Source organism: Panthera onca, chromosome D2 (genome assembly GCF_046562875.1).
Source record: "Panthera onca isolate mPanOnc1 chromosome D2, mPanOnc1 haplotype 2, whole genome shotgun sequence".
In the NCBI taxonomy this organism is placed as follows: domain Eukaryota; kingdom Metazoa; phylum Chordata; class Mammalia; order Carnivora; family Felidae; genus Panthera; species Panthera onca.
In genome coordinates, this window is record NC_138349.1 from 55212750 (window position 1) to 55232773 (window position 20024).

The 20024-nt window shown below is 57.6% G+C and overlaps 1 protein-coding gene across 4 annotated transcripts in view; it reads right to left on the reverse strand.

Moving 5' to 3' along the window:
• CDH23 (cadherin related 23) overlaps positions 1-20024 on the reverse strand; it is a 414296-nt gene that overhangs the window by 64369 nt on the left and 329903 nt on the right. For all 4 annotated transcript variants that reach the window (XM_078434342.2, XM_078434344.2, XM_078434341.2 and 1 more), the window contains exons 30-36: positions 16218-16353; positions 14265-14653; positions 13043-13144; positions 8696-8845; positions 7483-7611; positions 6432-6560; positions 5456-5683 (exon numbers count right to left, since the gene is read on the reverse strand). In XM_078434342.2, the coding sequence (XP_078290468.2) occupies positions 5456-5683; positions 6432-6560; positions 7483-7611; positions 8696-8845; positions 13043-13144; positions 14265-14653; positions 16218-16353 (1263 nt within the window). The remainder of the gene's footprint in view (positions 1-5455; positions 5684-6431; positions 6561-7482; positions 7612-8695; positions 8846-13042; positions 13145-14264; positions 14654-16217; positions 16354-20024) is intronic.

The following is a 20024-nucleotide window of genomic DNA, read 5'->3' on the forward strand; positions in this document are numbered from 1 at the left end:
GCCTCCTTGCTTGCCTGGGGGTGGGTGGTGCCCCTAGAGACACCTGCCCTGGTGGCTGCTTCAGGAAGTGCTCTGCGCTGAGGGCCTCAGGAGCACGGAGCTGGGCCGGGGCCTGCAGAGGTCGGGTTGGCCTGCCCCCCCGCCTGGGCACTGCCTCCTGGAGGGGGCCCTCCTGGGTGTCAGCTGGAGCACTCCAAGGCTGGTCTCACTGTGTTGGGGGCTGGGATGATTGCTCGGGCAACTCTGGGGACACAGCAATGGGCGGAAAGGGAGAGGGGTTGCCAGCCAGGATGCCGGGCGCAAAGGCCTCCGAAGCAGCGGGCACTCAGGGCCCAGCTTTGCGTCGTGTCCCAACCTCCTGTGAGCACTGGCCGCCTCGCCCTTTCACTGGGCATTCACTGCCCCCTGCTCGGCACTGTTGGCCTCTCTTTCCTGCATGGGTGCTGTGTCTCCCTCACGATTCCGTGAGTTCCAAAAGGGCGGGGGTCCAGTAACGGCCTGTCCTTCGGGCCCGGTTGCGGAGCTGACAGCTGAAGCGTAGCCGCAGGGCGATGGGCTGAGCCAGGATGCCAGCATCCTATTCTTTGGGCCCCTCACAGGGGCCCCTCCAGCTTTCTGCCGGGTCTAGTTCCTAGCGGCTCTGCCTGGGCTCGATGGGATCGGCTGAACAGCGACGTGATGCCCCGAGCTTGCGCGGGCCGGGGGGGCAGAGGTTTCCTTCTGTTTCGCAGTTCTGATCTGTTGGCATGACTTCCAAGTGTACGTTGAGAGGGATTCTGAAGTATCGAGAGGGCTTAATGAGAAAACGCTGACATCAGCTAGCAATGTGCCTCGGGCACAGGATGGAGACGTGGGCCGCGTGCCATCCCTCTGCCTTTTGCGTTCCAGCACTGCGTCGTCCGAACCACTTAATACCCGTGCTATGACTTTTTTTGAATCCCCCTTCCCCGCCAGAAAACCCTGGGAGTCTTTACTGTCTCCATTTAATGCACAGGAAAAGCGAGGCCTCCAAGGGACGGGTCTTGTCACAAGTGAATGTGAAACTGGGGTGAAAGCTTCTCCGGCCAGCGCTCCTTCCTCTTCTCTGAACTGAATGGCATTACAGGCCAGGACTTGGACTTTACAGGACACACCAAGGCCCTGAGGGATGAACCTGTGCCCACAAGCCCAAGGCTCCACTCCTTCTGCATCGTTCTTGCCACTCCTTTTTCTGCATGGCAACCCTGAATCCACAGGACTCCTGTAGGCATGGCGGCCCGTGCCTCCCAGCTTGCTGAGAGCGAGGGAGGGCAAGGGAGCGACTCTCCACTAACCGCAGAGCCCCAGGGTCTCTTGGAGGAACTGAGCGGGTTGTAGGCGCGCCATGTGACCGCTGGGGAACATCCCTCAAGAAGCAGGGTGAGGGAAGGATCTGAATTTAATCAGCCTGGGCCGGAGGCAGCTGGCTTGCTGGGTGCACAGCATGGGGAAGGGGCCAGGCTGGGCTTTCATGAGCCAGGGGAAGCAGGCTTCGCTACCAACAACAGGTCCAAATTTAACAAACGGAAGGGCTCTTGGCCCTGAAGACATGAGGTCAACTGCCAAGAGCAATGTCCCAGCTCACAGACTTTCACGGGGCTATTGCTGGCAACTCTTGTACCCGCAAGTGGGTGTTGGGAGACTTCTGTCTTTCTGCCTGGACAGGTGACTTCTGCAGGTCCCTACCGGCTAGAGAAGCCAGAGCTTGTTATCTGGGACTGTCTAACCTGCTGGCTGTGATTCGTGTGGCAGGGAGGCCCCCCTCAGGCCCTTCCTCTCTCCATCCTCCTGCCAAGGTCCCTCTGTGGCTGGGCCTCAGCTCCTGACCTCCCAGTTGCCTTCCGTCCTTCCTCCCTGGGCCCGGCCCTTCCTCTTGCAGAGGCCTCCCTGACAGCCACTTTGACCCCTCCCCCGAGCCTGGCCCCCCAGTCCACGGCCTGGAGCTGGCCAGAGGGCTGAGGCTGTACAGCGATTTCCCTTGGCTGGGTGGCACGCCATTGTGTGACAGACCTGGGCTGGCCCGGATACCCCTTGTTGCACAGCTGGGGATACGGGGCTGAGAGCTGGGTGGGGACAGGAATGTACAGCTCTCAGGAAACTGGGGGGGGGGGGCAGGGAGAAACAAAGAAATAAGAGGGCTCGGATACACGATTTCTCTTGGCAGCTGAATCCCAGGCCCCCTGCTAAGAGAGCCTCGCTATGTAAGTCACGAATGCAAACGATGCCCAGAAAACCTTCCCTGGTTCCTGGCTGCGAGTTCCCGGCACTTTATCACATCACAGAGTGGTACCTCTCTGTTACAGGTCCATTTTCCCCGCTAGATTGTAGGCTCGTTGAGGGCAGGACTGCGCCCAACTCAGGTCTGACTTCCTAGCTTCAAGCACGGGCCTGGCACGTATTTGGTGTTGAATGAAGGACACCTTGTGCCAGTGAGGGCTGGCTTGAGCCAGGCAGATGACTACAGATGGGAACAAGAGGATGGTGTGTGGGTCTGCTGGGCACCTCTGGACGAATATGTGCAGGGTGACATCCACCCATAAAACCATGGTGAACCTTTCCTGGAACCTTTGGGATGGTTGGTCCAATGCTGCTCATGGCTCTGGCTGGTGCAGGAGGGCTTAAACAACCCTACTGCCTTGAGTGACCATCTAGTGAAATCTGCCCAGGAGCAGAGAAGGGCCATCCTCTGGTCACCTCTGGCTTGGCCCTTAGCTTTGTGCTCAATCCTGCGGGTTCACTGTCTAGAGGTGACAGTCTGATCAGTGGAGGCAAATCTTCTAGGGTCCGGTGCTCCTTGGAGGCAAATGCCAATCATAGTGGGGGCCAAAAGGAAGCCAGACGTTGCCTCCAAAACTCAGAGTCTTACAATGTCACGGGTCTCACCGACTGCCTCCCCAGGAAACTCTAGTACTGTAGGGGAGGGGGAGGGGAGAGTAGGGGTGAGATCGGTGTGTTCACCGGCCTAGGTCAGGACGAAGAGTACCGGCCTGGCATATGCTCTCGGTTTCCCACCCCAGACCTATTCTCTACCCTTCCCTCACTAACAAGCCCTGCTTTTGTTGGAGGCAGTGATATATGTGGCTCCCACATAATAAATAGGTCAATCCTGACAATTCTGTCATTTTTTTCCCAACCTCCCTTGCAGCTAGGATGCCCTAGGAACTGTTTCTGGCCACAGACATACGCAGAAGTCTGGAGAGTCATTCTGGAAAAACTTTGCTTTCCTGAGAAAGGGGCAGAAATAGCTCGCATAGCTCTTTGTCTTCTTGTCATTTCCTGCCTTGAATGCTGACATGATGGCTGGAGCTATAGCAGCCACCTAGGCACCATGGGGGAAAGGTCAAGAGGCATCAGCTCTGACGTCATGGAGTGCAAAATCAACATTCGTGATTCTCTCCAGGATTTTTGTTATGTGAATAAAATGCATTCTGATTTATTTACGACTCTAGAATTAAGTTTCTGTCACTTGTAGCCAAACACGTCTCTAATTGGAGAGATGACCAGGATGATGACTTTCCCTGAAGCCTGGTGCAATTAGCGAGGGGTTGTCAAAATGGGGCCCTTCCCTGTCACCACAATAACTGATACCCCTACCTGTTCCCCCCTCAGGTAGTTATATGTGTCCTGTAAATGTGCCTCTGGCCCACTGGGTGTGAAGGGTTGAAGTGATTAGTGGTGACACTGACAGCTATGGAGCTCAGGATGCCCAGGGCATGCCCAGAGCCAGTCCCATTTCCTGGGCATCTCAGAATGTGGTTTCCTAAGATTGGCCGAATTCCACCATCTTCCCCAGAGACACTCCAGATAAGCAGCCCCGCCCAGACCTGCTCTGCCCCCCAGTCCCTAGTGCTGCTGCCAAAGGGAAGGGTCTGACAGAGTCGCCTGTTGGGGGCAGAGGGACAGAGCTGAGGCCTCATTGACGATCAGGTCTCTAGGGCACAAATTACAAAAACGTCCTCCGTCCTTCACACCTCCCTGTATCCACACTCTTAGCGATGGGACTTTGCAGCTCATTCCTTTGAAAGATAGAGTGTATCTCTCTACACCTTGAACCTGGGCTGGCCTTGTGACTTGCTTTGGCCAAGAGAAGTGGTAGAAGTAACCCCAGTCCGGTTCTAAGCCTGGACTCAAGAGGCCTTGCAGGCTTCTGCTGTCTCTCCTGGACCCTAATTTGTTTTCACATGTTTATTATTTTTCTGAGAGAGAGAAACACAGAGTGAGAGCCGGGAAGGGCAGAGAGAAGAGGGAGACACAGCATCCGAAGCAGGCTCCAGGCTCTAAGCTGTCAGCACAGAGCCCGACGCGGGGCTCAAACCCACGAACCATGAGATCATGACCTGAGCCAAAGCCGGACACTTAACTGACTGAGCCACCAGGCACCCTATCTTCTGGACCCCTTTCCAGGTCCACATGAACAAGCACGGGCTAGCCTTCTGGAAGACGAGAGACAGGTGGCCCTGTCACCCCAGCTGATAGGCGTCCAATGCCACCCCTAAAATCATAGCCGTCCAATGACACACAGCTGCCACCCCACAACACACGTGGGAGCCCAGCTGAACCAGGTCTAAATTGCCAGCTTGTAGAACTGCGCTAAATCGGCGGTTGTGTTCCATCCCTCTGGTCTGGTTGGCCGCGTGGCCTTCCTGCGGCCGTACATACCTCCACAGGGTTTACCACGCACTTCCAGAGACACGAGCTAATTCAATTCCCCAGACACCACCTAAGAGGAGACATCATCTCCCTTTGCAGATGACGAGACCAACGTTCCGGAATGTTCTGACTTGCCAGCACTCGTGCAGCCAGCTCACAGGGCCAAGTTTTCCACTCTCAATGTGCACATGGCTCCCACTCCGGCCCATCACCCCCTCCCCCACCCCCCACCCCCTCCCCGGACCGTCTCGCCGTCCAGCCCCACGGGGCCCACCTCCTTCTCCAACCTTGCAAACTCCGCACACTGCCTTGGGCAGAGGCTCTGCCCATTCAAGTACCACACTGGACCAAGAGCATCAGTCTCTTCCAACCCAGATGCACCGTGATGGCATGTCACAGCAGCATGACGGAGGGGAAGAGAGTACCTCTTCCTGCCTGGCACAGGGTATGGGTTAATGCAGCCTCACAGGTACACGGCTTGGCGGGTGGAGTGGGGGCTGCCCAGGCCCCAAGGCACAGGCTCAATCTGTACGACCCCAGAGAAGTGCTCTGTTGGAGCAGAGAGGACCGCACAGAGGCTCTGAGTGGCCACGGATGCAGGTGAACCAGCACGCGCGGGCCCGCCATGGATACTTCTAGGCCGGCCACCTAACGGCACGATAAAGGAGCTGCCGAGGATTTACCCACCGTAGGAATTCCAGTCCCACACGTCTTGTTCCCCCCTGCACAGAAGGCGCAGCTGCCCCCTACGCCCCCTCCCCTGCCCACAGCCGCCGCCGTTACTCACCGACAGGGTGGGGGTGCCTTCGTCCTCCACGGTGACCACCAGGTGGTAAAAGCCCTGGCGCTCACGGTCGGGCGGGGCGGGCCGCGTAGCGATCTCGCCACTGATCCGGTCCATGCGGAAGGTCATGTCCTCATTGCCCTCAGTGATGTAGTAGGACAGGACGCTGTTGATCCCGATGTCACGGTCGGTGGCTCTCACCTGGACCACAGCAGTACCCCCGCCCACGTTCTGTGGGGAGAGCGGGAAAGAGGTCATTCTGGATTCGAAGCCCCCAGGGCAAAGGGTAGCGCCTGCTTCTGGGAGCCCGAGGGCTCCACCTGGGCCTTCAGAAAGTTTTGCTCTCCCGGGGAGCACCGATGAGGAGCATAAAGATGATGGTGGCGAACCTCCTGTGGGCACCCACTGCATGCGGGGCCGCCTTAATTCACTGATTCTTCTCCATAACTCTCTGAGTTAGGTATGAGTCATCCCCATTTACAGATGAGAAAACCGAGGCACGGAGAAAGAACGTATGCAGGTCACACAGCCTGTCAGTGGCAGAGCCAGGGTCTGACTCACGGGAGCCTGGCCTGAGACCTGGCCTTCAAACCCCTACACCGTCTTGCTTTCATGGACATCTAATCTGGCACGTTACCCAGCAACGCTGAGGCAAGAGTTTCCCCGAGTGGCTCAGTCTTGCGACTGAACAATAAATGTGTCGTCTTGTTTAAAAGCGGCTCTCCTGGGACAAATCTCTCAGTGCCCTGTCGGCGGTGAGAGGCCACTCTCTTCTTTCTCTCTCCTCTGGTCCCTTCTTCATGCCTCTCACAAAAGGATACTGTGTTCCAGGAGCTGGCATTAGGGCTGGAATTGTGGGTGAGTGAGCCACGCCCCCACCCACGAGATCCGAGAGACTAGTGGGCCAGGCAGACATTTAAACAGGTGCTTCACGGTCACTCACACCCACTGTCCACCCTGGGTGGCCAGCTGCCCTCACCTCGTTCACGCTGACATTGTACCCCAAAGGGCTCTCAATCACGGGAGGGTTGTCATTGACATCCAGGATGGTCACCTGCAGGATGTGGTCCTTCTTCCGTGGAGGGGTGCCACGGTCGGATGCTACGACCTGGAGGAGGGAGGTGACTGGATTCAGGGCCAAAGGTAGGGGAAGGATCAGGATCATGGAGTCTTAAAGGGCAGTCTGCCTGGTGGGGAGGACTGGGAGGGCGGAGAGACTACTGGTCCATCCCTGTCCCTGGGTGGCCTGCCAGCTCTGGGTTCTCCCCAGGATTTTGCCTTCGCCCCATGCTGCAAACAATCCTTGCCTAATTATTATCTGGCTTGGGACCGTCATTTGGAATCTGATTCTGATGTGCCTAGGCTTTCCCTCCTGATCCTACCTCTGGCTTTATTCTGGGCTGTGCCAGACCCTGACCATGACCTGGGCCTGTGACCCAGGGACCCTGCCTTTAGCTTCAAATACCTCTGTTCTATGCACTCATGTGAAGTCTGGCAAATAGAGAGCCTCCTATAATCATTTCCAATGAGCTGGAGTTCTCCCCATAGCCCGAGCCTATCCCTAGGAGCCTACATGCTTCCTGGATGCCTTCGGGGCAGCAGAAAGGGCTCTCCAGGTTCAGACCCCTGCAGAAATACACCCGTGGGATCCCCAGACTCCCCAGGAAACATGCCAGTCACAACAATTCAGCAATAATGGTGGCTTTTGTGAGTCTTCACAGCTGCACTTTTTCTCACCTGAGCAGAGACAGACCAGGGTTTTTTTTTTCCTGCCCGTCACACAAGAGGGGACACCAAGGCGCTGAGAGAGTAAACAACTTGCCCAAAGTCCTGTTGTGTGTGGGAGAGTCGGGGCTCTTTGGGCTCTGCCAGGCTCTCTCTCCTGGTTCTTATGGCAGGGACGGACACCTGTGTAGCTGCCTGCTCTGGGTCCGCTGGGGACTAGCGACATGGGGAAGCTGACCGCCAGGGTGTGCCGACCTCTCTTCTGGATGGTCAACAGAGACGCCGGGGAGGGGGGCGGTCCCCACCTTGAGGATGTAGTGGTCTAGTTCTTCTCTGTCCAGGGGCCTGGCCACGAACACTTCGCCAATGGAGTCATTGGTGGTGACGATGTCAAAGGCCCCAGCGATGTTGCCAGAGGCCAGGGAGAAGACCACCTGCCAGGGAGGAGGAAGGGTGAGGGTGAGGGTGAGGGTGAGGGTGAGGGTGAGGACAGGCTGCTAGGTCAGGCCAAGGGTCCCTCCCCAGCCCTCTGCTCAGTAAAGGCATTTTAAAAAGAGAGTGTTTTATGCAGATGTGGTTATGCCCTTCAAAATGTGTGTGGCAGGCCCACTGAGGCAGCGTGAGGCCTGTGGCAGGTTCCTGGGCAGGGGGGGGGATGTCAACATACTGGCCTAGGGGCCAGAGGGGTGGGTGTGAGTCCCACTGCACTGATGTCTCCCAGGACAGGAGTGGGGAAATACTGACACTTCTGGAGACTGTCAGAAGCAGGCATGAGCCCTAGTGTGTGAGAGAAGTTCCGTCTGGCCCTCACAACAACGGTCAGAGGGAGATGTTCTTCAGGTTGCAGACGGGAGGCTCAGAAACACGGAACGGCTGGCCACGATCACACAGCTTGCAAACGCCCAAGAGAGCGAAGATTCGAACGCCTGCGCTTCTGACCCCAAAGTCAGCCCCGCAGAGGTGTGCAAGCCATTTGTAAACGGCGGGAAGCTCCCCAAACGTACCACCCAATTCACAGGGCAGATTAAAGCCCCAGAAAGACTGATACGCTCTCTCGCCCCTCCTCCTTGTGCTCTGGGGTGGCCGGAGCTAGAGTGCGTGTGGAGGGGGCATTTCCTGCTGTGGGACGGAACCCCACGCCCCACCCGGCCAAAGCAGGAGGGAGGAGGGGGCACGTCCTCTCTGAGACCCGGGGCCACACTGGGAGGGCTGGTCTGGGGCCTGGCACACGGGTGTGGACAAGGTGAGGCAGGAGTCACCGGGAGAGATAAACCCTCGTGCTTTCAGCCTGCTGTGGAGGGCTGAGCTGTGGCCGGCCTTCGGGCTCTGTGTTCACTGGACCCGGGCAGGGCCAACAGCCTGCACAGCTCTGCCTCCTTTCCTTGACCGTGGACTCGGGTTGAGGGCAGGGCAGCGCTGCCTGGGGCTGGGCGGAGCCTGAACGACTCTCCTCGAGCTGAGAGGCGGCAGAAGCCTCCTAATGGCAGGCGAGATGCACGTATTTTACGCGGCGCCCACCTGCCCATTGCTGCCAGCGTCGGGGTCCCGGGCCTTGACGGTGGCCACATGCTGGCCCACGGGGCAGTCCTCAGGCACGCTGACTGCTGAGTCGGAGGTGAAGTCAAACCGGGGACTGTTGTCATTCTCGTCCAGCACCGTGATGTAGACCTGTGGGGAAGGTAGCCAGAGACCTAGCCCCTCCTTCCCCTGCCTGGTCCCAAACACCAGGCTCCCACCGTGGGTCCGGTGGGGACCAGACCTCTGATGATTCCGGAATGGCAGGTAGCGCTGAGAGCCTGCCTGGGCCAGTCTGGACTTTCCACGGGGATCTCGAGCACATTTTTCCCAGCGGTATGATGGGAGAGGGCTGTACACACCGCTGTGCTGGGGCCAGGACAGCAAGGAAGGGTGTGAGGGACTCAGAGCTAGAAGGCGTGGGCCTTGGCTGAAGGGGGCAGAGGCTGCTCAGGAAAAAAATCCGTGAGGAATGCCAGCTTGGCGTTGGTGGGGCTTCCTGTTTTTCAAGAGGAACTAGGAACCCACATTTTTATGAGGAATTCGGTGGTGATTAATAAAAACTAAAGGAAACACTTATGTGCAGGCTGGCCAAAACACATCTGGCGGCCAGAGACTGCCCGAAGGCCTCTTCTCTTGTGCATCTGGGTCAGGGGGAAGGAAATAGGGCTTAGGCACAGGAGGGGGCTGTGAGGTGGCTTGGGGGCCCCAGTGGGGACAGGAGAGGAATTTCCAACTGTCAGAGGAAAACTGGGAACGTGCAAATTGCAGACAAAGAGCATGCTGTTTTGTGTCTGCAGCTTCTAGCTCCCGGACGGACGGCCACACCGCTCCTTAGGTTCACCGACGCGAGGGTTCAGGTAGGGCGGGAGGAGGCTCAGGTTTTGGGGATCCCAGGCCAGGCTTCCTCCCACTGCCCTGCTCCAGGCCAGACCTCATCCTCTCTTTCCCTGGGCCTGGGGTTAAGGGGCTCCCAGGCCTGCCTGCCCGCCTACCCCCGGTGTATATAGGCCCCCACAGGGAGCCCACAGAGGAGATCACCGCATCCTCCCTGCCCGTCAGGTCTTCCTTCTTTCCATCCTAGCCACGCCTCCGTACCTTTAGGCAGCTGTCACAGCCGCCAGGCAACAAGCCCAGGCTTAGTGACAGCACCAACTCCACCATTTACTGGCTGTGTAGCTTTGGAAAAAATTATTCAACCTCTCTGATCTTCCACTTCCTCAACTGAAAGTAGGAACAAAAACACATACAGCACCGGGAGGCTTTGGGGAATGGAGGAGCGAACAAGAAGTCGAGGGGTGGGACAAAGTGGTCCCCGTCCCGCGCCCTGCCTGGCAGACACACGTGATCTCACTCGCCAAGGCTTTGCCCATCCGTCATGATTCTGGTCAGGGAGTTCTGTGAAGTCCCAGAGCCCCAGTCTGCTCACCTGTGAAATGGGTACAATAATGCCCACCATGCTGTCAGGGCAGAACCAGACAAGGCTTCTGTGCCCTGATTCCTCCCAAACTCTCTGGCCGGGGTCAAGGCCTGCTTTAGGCTTCCTGTGCTCCCTTCCACCATAGGGCCTTTGCATATGCTATTCCCTCTGCCTTCACACTCTTCCTCCTTGGCTGGGTAAATGTCTTTCTATGCTTTCGGTGGATCTCAGCTTGAGTCATTTCCTCAAGGAAGCCCTCCTCAATTTCCTTGGCATCTTATTACACATTTTCCTGTAGCATACGTTTATTGGTGTGATTATTGATTTATTAACGTTCGTTTATTTTTTTGGGGGGGGGAGGGAGGGAGGAAGAGGCAGAGAGAGAGGAGGGACAGAGGATCCAAAGCGGGCTCCACGCTAACAGCAGAGTCCGACGTGGGGCTCGAACTTGAGAACCGTGAGATCATGACCTGAGCCGAAGTTAGAGGCTCAACCGACTGAGTCACGCGAGTGCCCCTACTGGTGTGATAACTTAATCAATATTCCTCTCCTCTCCCACTGTATCTTATGTTTGTGAAGACAGAGGCTGTGTCTGATTTTGGTTTCCTGTTGTACCCTGAGCCCGGCCCACAGCCTGGCACACAGTAAGTGCTTCCTCTAGGATCACCAGTGGGATGTCCTTTGTGAGGTGCTCCCAGCATGGGGAGTCAGCCTCAGTGGGTGAGAACAGAGGGCAGGGGCCAAGGTTTACAGCATTAGATCTGGGTCTGTGTTCCTACCCAGGGCCTCACGATCCATATCTGCTTCCCCTGGTCCCAAAGGCCTGATGGTGTTACTCAAGAGCCTGCCCCAGTCTGTCCCTTCCTGCTGCCTCCCCGCCCCTCCCAGGGCCCACAGGGGCTGCTGGGGTCAGGGAGGAGTCAGGTGTAGGTGAGCTGTGGTTTGGGGGTTCCCGCCTTGCAGAGGAAATGGTGCCACCTTTAAAAGGCCCCTCAGCCTGCCTCCACCCTAGCACCTCCGACAGTGCTTGGGCCGACAGAGCAGGTGTATCTGGCACAGTGGCCCCTGGAGCCTGAGAAGAAGCCAGGGCAGAAGCAAAAGGCCATAGGTTCTGCTTCCTAGAAGAGGGTGAAGTGACTGGAAATCCAGGGGCCTGCACAGAAGTGCACGTTCTGAAATGCCCTTGGCAGCCCAGCCCATGCAGAGGAAGAAGGGCTTCTGCAGCCTTGGTGGGGAGGGTCCTAACCATCCTGCTGCTTCTCAGGCTCCACCTGGCCTCGGCTCCCAGACTCCCCACACTACGATGGGTGAGCTGCAAATGGGCCCAAGCTGCAGATGAGGCTGCCGAGGCCCAGTGAGAGGGCCCCACAGAACCCGAGTCTCAGCTCCTCTGGCTGGGGTGGCCAGGAGCCTGAGCTGGGAGGTACAGGACACAGGGCACCTGCCTAGTGTCCCCCACTGAGGGTTCTGCTCACCGGCTGCCCTCTGGGACTCCTAGTGGGCCAAGGGGAGCTATGTGGCTCCCGGCTGCTCATGGCCTCACTACCCCTAGGCTGGCCCCGTGGATGGAGGGGGCTTTGGAGTACCCTCAAGTCCCCGCCAGGGCCATTGGAACTGAGTACCTGCAAGGGGCAGTGGTGCAGAGAACCCCAAGCAAGCGCATTTGGCTCTTAGCCTGGACAATAGGTTGATTTCTATCCCTCTAGGCTAATGTGATAGGGACTGGGTGGGGAGTGAAAATGTGGTCGTAACCAAGACTGCTGCTGAGCTGGCTGCCCCATGTGACCTACAGACGGCCTGCCCGGACTGGCTGGGACCCAAGCTGAGTCAATTGTCAATGTTCTCATCGTCACTGCAGGATGCCACCCCGGGGCCCGCCCCTGTTTCAGCCCCGAGCCTCCCAGCCTGAGGTCCCTTGCCTGCCTCTCCCACCCTCCTAGGAACCTTGCCTGACACCTGTGACCTCGGCAGTCATGCTCCTCAAAACGCTCTGAGCATGTGGTCTCTGCCCTCAAGCCCTTCGAGTCCTCGAGGGCAGTGACTCACCCTGTGCCCATGGCTGCCCTTGTCTAGGACCCCTCAGGCCCTGGCACTGTGTGTCCCACCTCACGTGCACAGTAATAGAATGCGCTCCTTCCCCCAACCCCCGAGAGAGGGCGAGGTTCCTCTTTACCGATGCCACTCCCATCATATGCTCCTTGGGTCTTGGGGTCTAGTTTACAAAGGGCTTCTTATCCATCACCGCCCGCCAGTGTCAGGGCTGCTGGCACCATCTTCATTTTAGACCCAAGGAGGGGAAGCACAGAGAAGCAGAGCGACTTGCCCGTGTCACCCAGCCAGTGAGGAGCAGAGCTGGGGCGGAGCCTCAGCGTTCCTTCCATCGTGTGTTCCACCTATGGTGCGCTAGGGTCCCCGCCCGGGCCCCGTGGGCTGGCAGGAAGGGCAGAGCCAGAGATGGGGAATGTGCCCGAGAGGGGCTGGGCCCGAGGGGGCTGGGCAGGAACCTGCTGCAGGCCTGTCCCTGTGCCTGTCTCCAGCGGAGGCAGGAAGGTGCAGGGCTACATGGGGACCAAACCGGCAACGGCCACAGCCAACACACAGGGGGGAGCCCCGGTCCACAGGCCACTCACCTTCTGTAGGCAGGGCCGGCGGGAAGCCACGGGAGAGAAGAGGCAAGGGTGCGAACAGTTAGCAGTCTGCAGCACTCCCAGCACCCGCCAACGCCCCCCGCACCTCACCCCTCCCTCCGGCTCTCTGTCTGTGGTCTCTGGGCCGCCCGGGGAGGTGTGGCACGACTGGCCACAGCGGTCAAAAGCCTCACCCATTTGTGGCCCGGCCCGTGCGTGGGGTGGCTGGTGAAGACGCAGGCTTTGGGGTGTCTTGGGGCAGTGAGCTATACCTGTGGGGCTCTCACCCGGGGACCCACTCACCACGGTGGAGTCTGCCTTGGGGCCGCCGTCATCTGCCGCCACCGTCAGGGTGTAGAAGTCGCCTTTTTCCCGGTCCACCAGGCCCTTGACTGTGATCACACCCTGTGGGGAGGGGGCCAGACGGGCGAGTGACAACGTCCTACCCACCGGGCGGAGGCCACCCCGCCCCCAAGCAGCCCCGCGCTCCGGTCAAACCAGAGTCCTCGCTGCTCCCAAACCTTCTGCCTACTTCCCCACTTCCTTGTCGCTCCCTCTGCCCGGCAGAACCTCCCGGTGAAGCTCTGTCGGCCCAAACCCTACTTCTTTCTCAGATCTCACTCAGATGCCACCCCTTTCACGTAGGCTGCCGGCTTCCCCAGCCAGGTAAGATCCCTCTGGCTCGGGCCTCAGGCAGCAACATCACACCTGCGTCGTAGTTCTTTTTACATCTTCCCTTGTGGTGCCCTGATGTGCACCCTTGACTACGCCTGCTTCTCCTCCCAGTCTCAGGACTCTTTGAAGGCTGGGAACGCTTGTTCATCTTTGTGAACCCAGTATTCCCTAGGACAAGGCCTGTACACTGTGCACTTGCCTATTTTTAAAAATTTTTTTTAATGTTTATTTATTATTGAGAGAGAGAGAGAGAGAGAGAGAGCATGAGCAGGGGAGGGGCAGAGAGAGGGGGAGACACAGAATCCGAAGCAGGCTCCAGGCTCCAAGCCGTCAGCACAGAGCCCGACACGGGGCTCGAACTCACAGACTACGAGATCATGACCTGAGCCGAAGTCGGTCGCTCAACCGACTGGGCCACCCCGGCGCCCCTACGCTTGCCTATTTTCAAAGAAGGGAGGCCGAGAAAAGACACGTTAAAGCAAAGATGGAAGAGTAAGATCCGGATGGTAGATGAGAGACTGGCTGCTACCGAGCTAAGACTAGCTACTGTGATGAAGCACTTTATATCTGAGCTTCCTAACAGCCAAGGTAAAAAGAGAAACGTGATGACTTACCTAGCTGTCGTTGTCTGGTAACAAGAAGGTTACCGGGTTGCCTACGTATAAACTTTACCTTACCCCTGAATATGGAGAGGAATGTTTCCTAGGGATATTTATCTCAAAGACACTTTATGACGAAGAGGAGAGTGCCATGCATATTGAAGGAGCTCAATAAATGTTGGTTAGCTGTAAAAGGATTGAGCTTCCTGCCCCTTAGAGCCCTTGCTGTGTCTGCTCCCAGTCTCCCTCACCGTGACGGAATCTATCTTGAAGAGGGCTTTGGCCTGGGTGCTCGTGTAGGCGTCGAAGCGGTAGGTGATCTGATTGAGGTTGTCAATGGAGTAGGCCTGGACCCGCACAATCTCGGTGCCCAGGGCCAGGTTCTCCAAGATGGCAGCCTCGTAGGAGGCATTGGAGAACTGCACAGCCTCGTCCAGCTCGTTGAGCAGAGTGACGTAGACGCTGCAGAAGCCCTGGTTGAAGGGGGGTGCCTGGTCGGTGGCAGACACGTTCATCAGGTAGCTGGTTTTGGTCTCATAGTCCAGGTAATCCACGGTGATGATAAGCCCCGTGCTCTCGTCAATCTCAAACTTCCCCTCCGCGCCGGACAGAATGCGGTAATTCACCAGGCCACCGTCCCCTGTGGGAACACCCAAGAGGTTGTGCTGTCCCAGACCGGTGTGGGGCTGCCCTGGGGCTTCCCAAGGTGCCTCCAGCACACCTGCTGCTGACCCTGAGGGACACAGGGTGAGGGGCCTTGGCCGGCCTGCCCGGTGTGCACTGTCCCCCACCCCTGTGGGCTGGGTTGTCCCAGGAGCAGCGGCAGAGGACGGGGTCAAGGTCTGTGTGGACAGCAAGGCCCAGCACACACAACCCCTCTCGGGCTTGGCTTTGGCATGAGAGAGGCACTGGTGGGATTTGGTTCTGCTTCTGGAGCCTCCAAATTCAAGTTCAGGTATCTCCCTTGGGTATTTGGACATCAGGGATCTCTTGTAGGGGGAACTTTCATCTACAAAGTGTCAGACAGGGGCAGCATCCTCAGAAGTGGCCGACACTCCATGTGGCCCCTCCAGCCAAAGGGTTCTAGTAACAGGGATACCCCCCTCCCCCCCTCCTCCTCACTCCTCCACCTCAAACCCTCAGCCTCAGCGCGCTCTTCAACAGGAGTTTGAGTTGGGATTCCTCAGCTGAAGTCCACAGGCATTGAAGGGAATGGCCATAAAACCACTCAGGAAATCTCAGACTTCCTGGAAAGCATTTGCAAAGCTCGGGATGGATATACATCTTTCTGGGATTTTTCTAGGGAGGGATGCACAGCTCTCACTAATTTCTCAAAAGGATTCCTGACCCAGAAAAGGCCACGAAGCAGTGGGCAACGGTGACATGTGGGATCTGACTCGTACGAAAGTGCCATATAAGGAATGGCAACCGACCTGAGAGTTTTCAGGCCTATTGCTCCCGCCACCCCATCCTGTGCCCCAGCGGGGCTGAGGGTGCGGAGAGGGGCTGACATGAGGCGACGCTGGGGGGCTGGGAAGCTGGGAGCAGCTCAGGGAGCCTCTCCAGGGGGGCAGTGGACCCCTAGGAAAGAGTCCCACTCTGGCTGCCTCCCTGGCTGGGGGTAGAGGCCCACATAGCTGGGCCCCATGAAGAGGGCCACAGTGACCTGGCCTCATTCTCCTTTGTTGGGCACTGGCACCTGGGGCCCTCTCTGGCACTCAGGGTCCTTGGCGAGGTCTCGACTGCATCCAGAGGATTGCAGAACCCTGCCCTTTGTGGAGCAAGTGTGTGTCAGGCCCTGAGCTAGGCCTGTAGGACACGGAGCCGCTTCTGGCTGGAGCAGCAGGCTTCAGCCAGCTGTGTGACAAGTCCTTTACCTCCCCCAGCACTGCCCGGCCCCCGGCCAAAGGCTAGCCAGGAGCTGCGGGTCCCCCAATGAGAAACCTAGACTTTCCAAGCTTGGGACCTACCCTCTCTCCATCTGGAGACTGGGACAACTCCCTGACTTCAGTCCTTCTAGGCCTGTGCATCTGGTGGGGATGCTACCAGGACTGTCCCCGAAGCCCCTCCCCAGCTTGGGAGCTGCTGGATGGGGGAGCCTGAGCCATCCCAAGGAAGACAGGCTCCACAGGAGCAGGAGGGATGAGCTGGGGGGGGGGTCACTCTAGGGAGCCGGACTCCCCTGTTTCCCCAGCCGGCCTCACCAGTGTCTCGATCTGTGGCTCGGACGACGATGACCGACGTGCCGATACCCGCGGTCTCTCGAAGCCCCAGGCGGCTGTACTGCTGCTGTGTGAACACGGGGGCCTCGTCATTGACATCTTCTACGTACACTATCACCTGTAGGAGCCAGACCGGGGGTGGAAGGTCAAGGTTGGGTGGAGACCCGAGAAGTCCAGGGCTGGGCCCACCTGGGCCTGCATGTGTGGCCGCTGCTCTCCCGGGCCAGCGGTGAGCTCTCTATGGAAGGCCTGGGGCTATCTGGTTGGTCACCATGTCCCCCGACCTTGCACGGTGCCGGGCATGGGGCAGGTGCTCAAACATCATTTTATCGTTCTCTTGGTTCCGCCACTAACCCTGTGGGAACCCGTGACTCTTTGTGGCCGTCAAGTTTCTCAGCTATGACACAGTAACGTATTGGCGTCGTGATTCATGCGCTGAGCCATTTCTAGGGTTGTTATGAAGACAAAACCAGCCAGGCCTTGCAAAAGTACTTAAAAAGTTGAAAGTGACCCCATTCAAACATCAGAATATATCTGGGAGAATAGACGTAAAGATGTTAATTATGATTGCAGCAGAGGACGCTGGTGCTCAGACCCCTGTGGATGTTCAGGCACCTTCTCTGAATGCTCTTGCTGTCTGCGGCCAGGAACCGTGGCTCTCTTTGGGGGACTAACCCCAGCCCACCCAGGCTGCTGAACACCAACACCCAGAGAGCCAGAAGTGCCTGGGAATTCTGTCCGCCCCGCCCCCGCCCCCAACACACACACCCGGGGCGGTCCTTAGCCAGTGGCTGATGGGCGTGGAGTATAAACACTCTGGCTTCCTCAGCCCTGATTGGGTCCTTGGAGTGACTCTCTCCAGAGTTCTCTGTGGGTCTGAGCCAAAGTTCCCACAGGGCGGCCCTTCCTTCCTGGTCCCATGCCCCTTTTGGCAAATTCTCCTGGGGATCCTTTCTCCTTATCACCTTCATAGCAACTCTTGTCTCAGGATTTGCTTCCGAGGATCCTGGCCAAGAAAGTGCCTATATCCGAATTGCAGAATTAGGCATAATTTTCATCACTGCTCAGGTGTACTTTCTAATCGCTCTTTAAAGAACATGTGTCTTTGCGGAACAGAAGGAAAACAGTTTAAGAGCTGTTAGTGGAGAGAGAGTCTGTGGCTAGAGATCAGGGTCATGGCTCTTCCTTTTGCCACACCACCTGCCCCTGCCCCTCACCTACACACAGGGGCACGGGGAGGGTCTGGCCCAGGATGGGCAGGACCAGGTCTGTGTCCAGAAGGAGCAGTGTGGTAGGGAAGGGGCGTGTGTCACAGAGCGCTGGTGCTTAAGGAGCCACAGGGAGGCCCAGGGCCTTTGCCTCTCCTCCAAGATGGGGGGGACCGTGGCCCAGGCAATGTGAGAGCACTAACATTGGGTTTCTGGTTCATCGCTGCCTTTGGGATCAGCCCTGGGTTCTTTAACTGTTATTATTAAATTTATTTTGAGAGAGAGAGAGGGAGAGAGGGAGAGAGAGAGAGGGGGGGGAGGGGGGGAGGGAACGCCAGCATGAGAGAGCAGGAGCAGGGGAGAGGGAGAGAGAGAGAATCTCAAATAGGCTCTACACTGTCAGTGCAGAGCCCAGCGCGGGGCTTCATGCCATGAACCGTGAGATCACGACCCGGGCCGAGGCCAAGAGTTGGATGCTTAACTGAGTGAGCCACCCAGGCACCCCTACTCTGGCTTTTCTTCTGGGCTTAGCTGGAAAGTTGCTGAAGAAAGTGAAGGGGCTTCTGTTAGCACAAGCACAAACGGTGGCCTGACTAGTAGAGGACTTGGGGGCTGGGGGAGGCTGGTAGCAGACGTAGGGGGGCAGAGAGGCACATGCGGGCAAAGGTTTCTCTACTTCCCTGCTCTTGGGGTTCCTGAGCCCTGCTGTGTCATCACATTTTCATGTCCAGACACCCAGAACCCACTATGCAAACTAAAGTGCCCGCCCCGGAGTGCAGCTGCTTACGAACTGGAACCTTCTAAGTTTGGCTTCACCAAGAACTTGGCTGGGAAGATGCTGGGTGGGGTGGGTGTGGGGGGAATTTGCATGGACGAATTTCGGGAACTCTCTTTCTGTAAACAGAAACTAACCATCCATCTTTCAAAACCGTCAGCCTTCCCCTTCCCGAGTCTGCTGGTCCAAATGGCTTTTCCTCCAAGGGTCATGGGGACAAAACCAGGGCCAGTCTGCCAGTACGATAAAGAGGACGGAGGTGGCATGGAGCCTGGGTGTGGCCCGTTCTTCTATGAGGCTGTCTCCATACCTCTAGCCTTTTGTTGGTTTCAGCCTTGTTTTTAGCAGCAGAGACAGGAGGCAAAACGGTGTGGTTTACAAACCTGAGAGACACAGATGTACAGGAAACGCCCAGGTCTGCCAAGCTCTTGTGAGCGGGAGGGCTCAGCTACCGAACCACCAGGCTCCCTGGAGAACCAGCCCCACTGTCTGCCCAGTGCTGTGCCCACCAACAGGGACAGGGTAGGAGATATGTGCACAGGCGTGTGCAAAATCGCAGTGTGCAAAATCGCAGTGCGCAATCGCAGTGTGAGGTCCCCGGTCTCTAGGAGGACTTTCTGTGCTCCTGGGCCCTGGTCTCTGAAGCGGGAACTGGAGAATAGAGGTGGGACCTAGGAGCCGTCTCCACTGCTGCTGGGCAAGTGAATCTGGGGCAAAGCTGGAGTCCCCACACTGTCTTCAGGGAAGCTCCCAGGTTTCCTGGGGCCCAGAGGTGTGGCGGCTGTGTCTTACAAGGGCTTTCAAGCCCCCGCCCTGGGTGCCAGCTCCTAAATTCCCACCTTAAAATGACTTGGGTTTTGGGCAGCGGTCTCTGTGCTCCGAAGGGCCTGTATATAGGGCAGCACGGTGTAGTGCCTGAGAGCACAGACCTGCCTGGACGGCTGGGGCGTGAAGCCCAGCTCTACCCTTACTGCTATGGGACCCTAAGCATGTTGGCCAACCCCTCTTTGCCTCAGTCTACTCCTCTGTACAATGGGTATAACGACAATGCCTCCCTTGTAGGGCTGTTAGGAGGGTCAAAAGAGTTCAATGACAGGGGCGCCAGGGTGGCTCAGTCCATTGAACGTCCTACTCTTGATTTTGGCTCAGGTCATGATCTCAAGTTCGTGAGATCGAGTCCTGTGTCGGGCTCTGTGCTGACAGGGCAGAGCCTGCTTGGGATTCTCTCTCTCTCTCTGCTCCTCCCCACCCTCCTCCTAAAAAAAATAAAAAACATTAAAAAAAAAAAAAAAGAGGAAAGAGTTCAAGGACAGAAAGCACTTAGAGTTCACGTGAGGGTTTGCTCTTCCTCATGGCCCATGGGGAGAGGACAGAAAGGAGCGTGGCCAAGCAGGTGTGCTTCTCAGTGTCCCATCCCTGCGCTGACCGTCACAGCCTGGCTTCGATCTACATGCCCTGGGGCACTGCACACCATTTTGTTTACCAAGGTTGGTGGCTAAAGGAGGTTTGCAGTCACAATGCCGAGGCCGACAGGGGCAGGCCCTGGAGAGAGTGCCCACCTGCTCCCGGGAGGGTGGGGAGTGAGGGGCCACAAGGGGGGCCGTGATCAGGAAGCCAAAAGTCCAGGGAGCCAACCCGAGCTACCCTGACATCAGTCGCTCTGCGGCCTGAAGTCGGCTCCACAAATAGCAAGCCGTGATGCGAGTGCGCTAATCAGCACGCGAGCAAGCGATTCGCAGTCGTGCAGGTGAACGTGGCCGTGGGGGAATGCCCCGGGGCACGTGGTGCGACCGGCAGTCACCAGGG